Source organism: Eptatretus burgeri, chromosome 11 (assembly GCF_056783735.1).
Source record: "Eptatretus burgeri isolate ZD-2024b chromosome 11, Ebu_testis_v1, whole genome shotgun sequence".
Taxonomy (NCBI): Eukaryota; Metazoa; Chordata; class Myxini; order Myxiniformes; family Myxinidae; genus Eptatretus; species Eptatretus burgeri.
The window spans coordinates 62,609,820-62,619,819 of NC_140971.1; the positions used below are offsets into that span (position 1 = coordinate 62,609,820).

General features: G+C 43.8%; 1 protein-coding gene across 2 annotated transcripts in view; it reads left to right on the forward strand.

Moving 5' to 3' along the window:
• The window catches only part of LOC147017218 (R-spondin-2-like), a 40,913-nt gene that overhangs the window by 30,196 nt on the left and 717 nt on the right, over positions 1 to 10,000 (forward strand). For both annotated transcript variants that reach the window (XM_085846667.1, XM_085846668.1), the window contains exon 5: positions 9,598 to 10,000. This exon is cut by the window's right edge. In XM_085846667.1, coding sequence (XP_085702793.1) covers positions 9,598 to 9,701 — 104 coding nt within the window. In that variant the 3' untranslated portion in view covers positions 9,702 to 10,000. The remainder of the gene's footprint in view (positions 1 to 9,597) is intronic.

The window sequence follows — 10,000 nt, forward strand, 5'->3', positions numbered from 1 at the left end:
AATTTACGGAATTATGTTTGACCTCACTGTGATCTTGACCTTTGACCGATTTTGACCAAAATGTAATCAGCGCAAGCCATCACCCTCCTGAATCACGTGGTGTAATTTGACATTGGTAGCTTCTTCCGTTCTCGAGTTATCGTGCCTACAAACAAACGCACAAACACACACACACAAACAAACACACAAACAAAAAAACACACAAACAGAGGACGGAAGTCATCAATATACTTCCGAAATCTAGATTTCGTAAGTAATAAACAAGCAGTCATAGACTGCTACTTACGAAATCGTCAACTTGACCTCTGACCTTGTCTAATAAAAGCTGTCTCTCGAGAAGGTAGCGACGCAAACCAGAAGTTTCTACGATGATTCTGTACAAAACCTCAAAAATCGAATGTTTGACCTCACTGTGACCTTGACCTTTGACCAATTTTGACCGAAATCTAATCAGCGCTAGCCACCACCCTCCTGAATCACGTGGTGCAATTTGACATTGGGAGCTTCTTCCGTTCTCGAGTTATCGTGCCTATAAACAAACACACAAACACAAAATAGAGGACGGAAGTCATCAATATACTTACGAAATCTTTAGATTTCGTAAGTAATAAATAAATGTTGGTTTGCGCATGGGTATACATGCGCACACGTGCGAAACTGCAAACTCCAACTTGCGACACTGGATTTCCCCGCATGGAAGTCAGGATCTCCCAGGAATCCTTTTTTCTTCTTGCCCCATAGATTAGCCATCCCACAAAGATTGGTATTCCTGTCAGCGAAGCGACAGGTCATATATGCGAGTTAATAATGTATAAACTGGAGTTAGGTTCTTTTGAACATTTATTGTCAGAAAAAATAAAAATTGAAATACTGTACTCTACATGTGTTGTACATTCCTAAATGAAATAACATTTTAAAATAAAACAATTTTTTACGTATAAAATAGGTATAAATGAAAATAACATCACACTCACCAGTGATGGGTGTGGTTTAGAGAGGTAAAGTTGAATGGATGGGTGAGTGGTGAAATTAATGGGACAGAGGGGCAGGATATCTGCCTCTTCTCCCGAAGGTGAAACCGTAGCGTCTAACAGCTTCTCTTCAATAACCTTAAAAAATTTATCCAAAGAGTGTTGGACAGCTTTTATTATTGTGTCCTTAAAGCGCATTATAACAGTTAATGTCTCCATTGATTACCCCATTAACTGCGTGCTCTGACCGGATAATCCTCGGTGAAGATTCTATTGCTTCTTCAATAAGTTGAAATAAATTTAATTTCTAAACTAATTTTTTGTTTTTTTCAGACTAACTACGACAACTTTATTGAATGTTTTTGACTCATCTTTATAAGTAATTTAATCACCCTTCAAACGAGAAAGTTCATTTAACACCTTACCCCATGCAATCTTGAGAAAAAAGAACATAGGAAGGGTCTTATCAACTCTTGTTTTGCGTATCTGAGCACAACCTACATTTACTATGAGCCACAATTTTGTCTGAATCTCGATATTCCCCAACGCGGAAAGCACGAGTGGCAAATTTGATTGGTCGAGATGGCATAATATTTCCTCCTTTATCCATCTTGTCCACCCCAAGCATCCTTTCCTGACCTCCATTCCTCCCCACACCCATTTTCTGTCCAATTCTCCCTCTATTTTGTCCTTCAACTCCGCTGTTGACGTTTCCCCCCTCTCTCAACTGTTTTTTTTGTCCTGTTGAGTCCTAATCCGTTCAGCGTTTTTGTACTAGATATTCCTCGAGCCTTGACTGCATACAAAAATTACTGCTAACCTAGTGGTTTTTGGAAGTGCCAACTTAGCTTATTGCCAAATGGCTTATTCTACAGTCTTGATTTGGAAAACGCTGCAATGATTTTGTGACGATAAAGTTTTTATATTCACTTTCCTTACTCAAATCATCGAATGCCTGATCATCATAGCTATTAATCACTGCATACATTGCATTGCTTATAAACACAGAGAGACACCAGCATTTGTGGCTTTATTTCATTTCCACACATGCTATAAGCTCAAGAATCTCTTAATCCAAGCCGAATTTCAAAAGTTACACTTCTATGTTGACTTCAGCAGTTGTTCTGATTCTCCGGGTATTTGGTGTTTATATAAGACATCGGCAATCGCTAACATTCTGGGTCTCTCGCGATATGGATCGTTTGGATGCCGGGTGTCTCGCCATATGGAAACCTCGCAGGATTAAAAACAAAACCTGTCAAATGGCAGAGGAGATCCTTGTGAGCCAACAGCCATCCATATCTAGTACCCAACTGTGTCTGTGGATATCCTCCTTCAGTTGGGTTACTTTTTTGTAAGGAGGTTGGTGGCAGAATTTGCACTCTGGCCACCATAAAAACCTTCATTCCGCAAAAGATGAGAAAAACACAAATAAATCTAAAAACCCACTCCTGTGCAGCTCCTGTGCAGCTGCCCTCCGCAGGGCAGTTCACTGGATGGCGGGATTGGGGTAAAGCCTTCGGGACCTCCACTCTTTGATGATAGGAGGAAAACCATGGGGCAGCCTTCCCGGGTCACATTGTGGTAGTGTGTGTCAGGGTGGTGCTGAGGTGGCGTCCACCAAATGGAGGTCTCCTTTGGTTAACCTGAGGTGGTCCCTTCAGGAGGATGACTGGAATGTCCCATCCGTAAGAGAGGGTGATCACCTGTCTCTGTTATCATTTGAGCTCAAGTGTTTGAACATCGGTATTGCACCACTCTCTGAGGTTCGGAGACCGGATAGTGGCGAGATCATGGCAGGTGGTTACACGTGCTATTGGTCTGGTTGCTCTGATGGTTACCATGTCCAAGGAGTTGCTGCAGTGTCCAACAAGCTGGCACCAATGATAATTGAGGTAATACCGGTCAACGAGCGTAGTATGAGACGAAGGATTCGTCACTCCTTGGGTGTCATTTCTCTGGTCTCTGTATACGCTCTGACTTAGGCGAGTGATCTCACCATGAAGGAGGCATTCTATGCCACCCTCAAGTCTGTGGTTGATCAGTGCCCCAAGCGAGATGCTCTTCTTGTCTTGGGGGATTTCAATGCATTGACTACAACTGATATGGATGGTTATGACACATGTGTTGGTCCCCATGGGTCTGGAACTGTGAAGCAGAAGCTCAGTAAGCTCCTTTATTTTTCAAGAAGTCATGACTTATGGCGTCTGGTTCATGGTTGCAGTGCCCACAGGCTCATCACTGGAGTTGGTATTCCAACGCTGGTGGTGTGGCAAAGGACCATGTGCTCATTCATGGTTGCTGGAGGGTGACCCACAAATGCAGGGTCTAACGGACTGCTCAGTTCCTCAATACCGACCACAGGTTTGTGGTAGCAACTCTGAAGTTGCAGCAAAAATCCAGGAGAATGGTACCATCCCAGCCTCGGCTGGATGTTGGCAAGGTCAAGGATGATCAGGGTAGCTGAGGAGTTTGCAAACAGGTTGAGTGGAGATTTTGAGGGTCTGGGTGCTTTGGGGAATCCTGAAGAGTTGTGGAGTGCCTTCAAGACCACCATCCTTTATGATGCCGGTGGATGTCTTGGAACACACTGCAGGGCGAAGAAGAATCTTGTCCCTCAAGGGACACGGGATACCATTGACCAGTCACAGGGCCAGGCTTAATGGCAGAGCTGAGCTATTCAGGGAGCTGAGGAGTAGAACTGTATGTGCATTGAGGGTGGACAAGGAGGTCTATGTGCTTGGAATCTGTGAGGAGGTGGAGCATCACCTGTGGTCAAGTGATTCTTGTCCTGCTTCCAGGGGAATTCGCACATTGCATTCCTCCAAGCCCGTCCCTCGGTGTACTGCAGTGAGAGCAGAGGGTGGTGGGCTCTTGACAGAGGAGACCAAAGTGAAAGCCCTCTGGGCCAGTTACTTTGAGCTACTGTACCAGGCTGATCCACCACCTGTTGAGTTGGATGTCAGGGTTGTTAATATCCCTATTGCTGACCCTCCAATCAACTGTGATCCACCTTCATTTGTTGAAACACAGGCTGCGGTGAACCGGTTGAAATGGGGTAAAGCTCCTGGGATCTGTGGCATCCATGCTGAACTTCTCAAGGCTAGTGGAAATGCTGTACTCATGTCGTAGCATGCAGTTTTGTGCTCTGCCTGGAACACAGGCATCATCCCAACTGACTGGAAGAGAAGCCTTGTTGTCCCTCTCTGGAAAGGGAAGGGTGATCGCCAGGACTGCAACAATTACGGAGGGGTGACGCTGCTCTCAGTGCCGGGCAAGGTCTTTGCTCAGATAGTTATTGATCGGGTTTGCCACCATCTGCTTGACCACCAGCACCCAAAGCAGAGAGGCTCTACACCAAAGAGGTCAACGATTGACCGTATCCTTGCTCTTTGGGCCTTCACCAAACGCAGACAAGAGTTTCGGCAGGCGCTGCTTGCAGCCTATGTTGCTCTCTGTTAAGCATTTGATTCAGTGAATCGGGATGCCCTCTTGAGGCTTCTCGGTCTTCGTGGGGAGCCACCAAAACTGATCAATCTAATGTCTCTGATGTACTCTGCTACGGAGAATGCTGTGAGTTGTGATGATACCATCTCCGACTTATTTCCAGTTGTTACTGGAGTTCGTCAGCGGTGTATACTGCCCCCCACACTTTTCAGCACTTGTAAGGACTGTATTCTGCAGAGGATATCGGAGAGATCAAGCTGCGGTGCATCCTTTGGGAATGCCAAGATCTCTGACCTTGATTTCGCAGATTATGCAGTCATCCTTGTGGAAACACTGGATGTCCTTTTGGGCTCTTGAGGTGCTGAATGAGGAGTCGGAGCTCTCACGCTCTCACCCCCTCTCCCTCTCTTACCCCCTCTCCCTTTATTACCCCTTCTCCATCTCTCACCCCCTCTCCCTCTCTCACCTCCTCTCCATCACTCACCCCCTCTCCCTCTTCCACCCCCTCTCCCTCTTCCACCCCCTCTCCCTCTTCCACCCCCTCTCCATCACTGACCCCTCTCCCTCTTCCACCCCTCTCTCACCCCCACCCCTTTCCCACCCCCACTCCCTCTCTGTTAAAGGCCCAGCCACACCTTGACGTTTTAGCCAGCAATGGCAACGTATCAAAATGTATTTAAAACGCTAGCTTACGCTGAACTTTTGATGGTTTTTTTTTTAAGATGCGGACGTATTCATAACGAGTTAGTCGTATGCATAACATATTAGTAATGGACACAGAACGTTTCTTTGTCTTATAGATAACTTATACCAACGAATGCTTAGCCTGTTGTCAGCGTTCACAACTTATGCCCAACGATAGTCTAACTTATGCATAGCGCGCTGCACGTATCGCCGACGATCACGTGGCGTAGCCTATGAAAAGGCTGCCACACAACGATTCAAATCATAACCGCCGGAGAAATGGAAGTGTCAACATCGCAGTCTCACCTTGGCGATCTTGCCAGCGTATGCCGACCTCTGAAAAATGCGTCTAAAACGCTGGTGCACGTCGAATACGGTATGGGTAAGTTTGGTATACGTGAATAGAACGCTAAAGTACGCTATTATATGTCGTAGTAAGTGGAGTACGTCTTTAAATTTTAAACGTGCTAAAAATTTAACGACGTACTTGCCGTATGCCTCACACATTACGCATGCGATGGGAATAAGTTGTACGCATGATATGCGATCGTTGACACACGTCGACAAAAGTTACTTGTAAGTTACTCATAAGTCGAAACACGTCGAGGTAATGGTTAGCGTCAGTGTTTCAGACTCCCTGTTTTTTTTTTGTTTTTTTTTCTTCGGAATGACTGTGATGATGACACTGATTTATAGTGTGGTTATAATATAATATCATTAATAGGCTGCCGCTCAACAATCTAAATCATAACCGCACTAAAAATCGAAGTGTCAACATCACCGTCATACCGAAGAAAAAAAACAAAACAAAAAAACCAGGGAGTCTGGAACACCGACGCTAACCATTACCTCGACGTGTTTCGACTTATGAGTAACTGACAAGTAACGTGTGTGGACGTGTGTCAACGATCGTGTAACGTGCCTACAACACGTTACTCATAGGTTAGAAATAAGTTTCGGATACGCTAAACATTACCTCGACGTGTTTCGAGTTATGATTAACTTACAAGTAACGTGTGTCGACGTGTGTCAACGATCGCATAACGTGCCTACAACTTATGGCCAGCGTAGCGGAACTTGTGAGTCATACGCTGGCATAAGTCGTAAAATTTCAAGCATGCTAAAATTTGAGGACAACCACAAAGTACAACGATGAAAGCCAGCGTACTACGACGTATGGCAGTGTTTTTCAGCGTGCTCTCAATGTTTCCAAAACTTACCCATAACGTATTCGACGTGTGCCAGCGTTTTAGACAAATTTTTCAAAAATCGGCATAAGCTGACTAAAACGTCAATGTGTGACTGGGCCTTAAGGACTGACAGTTTAGTTATAGTTTTTTTTTAAAAATATTTCCCCATACTGTATCATGTACGAATCAGATTCAGAGTAAGCTGACCGGAGGTATGCAAAGGTCGCTGCATGCATGTAAGCATGCAGGCAGGCCTTTGCTCTGCAGATAGCATGGGTTTTAAATAAAAATGTACATGGTGTGAAAGTTGCGACCTTGCTGGTGAGCCAGAGGAATAATTACAGGCATAACAATCTCATCACTATATCTGACACCAGTGAAAGTATCTGTCTGAATGATGTGATAAGTTCAGTTATGTGGCCAGCTTGAATGCCAGGCTGTCCCCATCAAACCGATCATACTGTCCAATGGCACAACTAGCAAACCGCTCCCCAGCTCATCTGTAGAATATAGCATGTCATCATTGTCTCAACAGAGTCTTGGTGTGTCGGTGAAAAACAACATGGCACCAATGCTTCTCCCTGGAGTTATGATGCCAAAGTGCATGCTGCTGTCAATGGTGTTGTGATAGAAGGATGTGGAGTCAGTGGTCTTCTGTCACTGCCAAGTGCTGGCACCTTATATGCACTGCCAAGAAGCCTGTTCCAAATTGTCAGTGTCAAAATTTGATGGTTGATTGTAATTTGAAGGTCATTATAGAAAGCTTGTGCTGTTTAAAAGCGGTTCCTTTGAGCAAGTGGGACAAGAAAATGATCCTCACGAGTAATTGTAGACCTTAAGCAACCTCAGCAGTTCTCTTCATGAAGTAGTCTTACAGTACCTTGCCAGTTCCAGTCTTACATTACCTTGTCAAAAAACATTTGAAGAAAAGCATTAGTTCCCTACCGGTTTCAACAGAGGGGACTATAGGTTTGCTCTCTGTCCGTTTGTCAGTCTGTCCATCCCACCTGTGGTTTTTCTGTCTTTTTCCCAATACCCTTTAACATATTCAACTGAAACTTGGTACATGGCTTTATTATGATAAGTTACAGAACAAGTTCGAGTTTCAGGGCGCTTCGTCAATTTTTCACAGAGTTATGCCCTTTTTAGTCTTGGAAAATATCACGTATTATACGAGTCAGTGTCCAGGTGGCCTGTCTCCACCCTGATAAAATCATGCACCGCCATTACATGAAGCAGGCCTTTGGCCTGGGTGTTCATCCATGGCCCAGTGCAATTGGAATGCTCCCAGGTATATAACCATGAAGGATTATATATGCACATCAGCCAAAGACATGTTTTTGCTTCATGTATTTACATCGGGTTATTTAAAATATCACATCGGTAGGGGACATTTATTGTAAAGCAATTATCGCTCTCGTTTCCATTGTCTTCCTGGACATTGTCAGCCATTGATCTCGAAATGACAACACAATGAACAATGCACCAAGAAGCAACGAGAGTCCAACTCATCCAACCTTGAGCAGTGCCGGTGGCATGAGCCGACACATTTGTTGTTCAATGATGCGTCGAGTCATTCCTCAACTAACGTCGACCACATGGGTGGATAATTTATACAGGTTATTGACAGGTCATGTGCAGACACATGTACACAGATTATGTGAGAGATATGATATCCACATGGATTTCTCACATCATGCCATTCAGGTGACGATAATGATTGTAACATGACAGGTTGTCCAATTTTCTGCTTGGGTTTCTTTCCTCAGTAGTAATGGTTTGCATACATGTGACAAAGAAATTTCTGAACTGTGAATTCCATTGTTCATTTTACAGTTTAAAAGTTGTTGCTTTTAAAATCTATTTGTGAGAAGCAATATTATTATCAAACATTCAAACCAGCTTGCTTCAGGCCACAACACATGTTGAGAAGTATTTGGCACACTCATGACATTTGCCAAGTGCACATTGGCAAAATAATCAAGGCAGGAATTTCTGAAATTGCTTCATGGCCCTGACGATGCTTCAACTACTCTTCGTTGAAAGACACCATCGGATATTTAACGTCCACCATGTAATTACAGCAGATGAATCCCCCATGTAATGTCCACTCTAGGGATGACACACAATGTGACGCAACGCCCGGGCTGCGAAGCACCAATCTAACAGTTTATGGTCAGGTTGGGAATCAAACCCAGACTGGACAACTCAAAAATAAGCATGCTACCTTTGCACCATCCTCTCACAAGGTAATATAAAGCATTTATAATAATAGTCATTGTTATTCATTTTATTATGATGGACCATATGCGGAGCATCGTTTCTGCCAAAGCATATTCCTTGGCTGAGGGTAACAATGACGGATGGGTCGCTACTCCGATGCAGGATACTCAAATGTCCAGGGTGCCGGAGATTGCTCACCCACTCTTCATGGACACCATAGGATAGTTAACGTCCACCAAACAATGCTGGCAGATGGGACACCCAGTTTAAAATCCATCCAATGGACGGCGCACAACTTGACGGAGCCTCGCCCTGCCTGAAAAACACCAGTGTCTTAGTTTGTTTATACCTGGGCCGAGATTGGAACTCGAGCGAGACAGCTGAAAGGTGAGCGGACATGTTGTACCTCGAAGCTATCATGCCAGCACTATGTATATAATTAATAAGAGAAAAAATATTTCCTTGCTAATTACATACTCTTACATATTGTAAAATAAATAAATCAATTCAAAACATATTGGCATTTCTTGGACTACTCGGAATATCTCATTCCTGAAACTTTTTGAACTCTACAAGTCATCACTGCCCGATATTTTTTGACAACAATTCTGAAAAACATGCATATCTTTATTTCAACTTTGCTTCGGGTAAAAACAACTATCAGATTGGATAAACAGGAACGTTTATTTAGACCAATTTGTGATGTTTAAGTGTTTACTTGATGCGATCCATTTAGTCCGTGCCCAACGGAATTAAAAATCTCGTCCGGTTTCCGTGCAGCAATCAATGTATTAAGTGCAATCATTCAAGTCGCACGTCGTAGCAGCACCTCCAAGTGGTAAATTGATAAAATGACACCTACCAACAAATTGAAAGACACGTTTGCACACACACGTAGCAGAATCCAGTGATTTCGTGCTTCAGCCAAACTGAACAAAATATGATGTAACCGATGGCTTTGTGATCTTTAATTTTACTTTACTCTATTGATATATGACCATACAAATTGGTGTTGAATTGCGCATGAATGGCAACGTACCATGAGTTTCCATGATTTCTGTTTTACGGCATTCTTTCCGAAGGTAAAAATCGAGAAAGGAATAAACCCAGGAAAAGGAAGAACAAGAGGAAGAAACCGAGGAGGAAAAAGCAACCCAGGAGACAGACTCGCCGACGTACTGAATGAACACTGCGGGATCGTAAAGCAAAACCTGGATGACCACGATCGTGTGCAATGACAGACTTGGGAACAGAGCCTGGTTATCTGCAAAATTTGATTTGGCAGTCAAATAACAAAACGCATGGAGACATCGAGCACAGAGTGTGGTACTGTTACAAACACAGCAGGTGTGCTACGATTTCTGGTGACATCCTTCTGGCTTTTTCACTTTTGACATTCCATAAAATGGCCAAGGAAATGAAACTTGGTTCAAATGTCTCGTCACTTTTAAGTTCACTTAATCAGAGCACTCGAGCTGCTGCCAA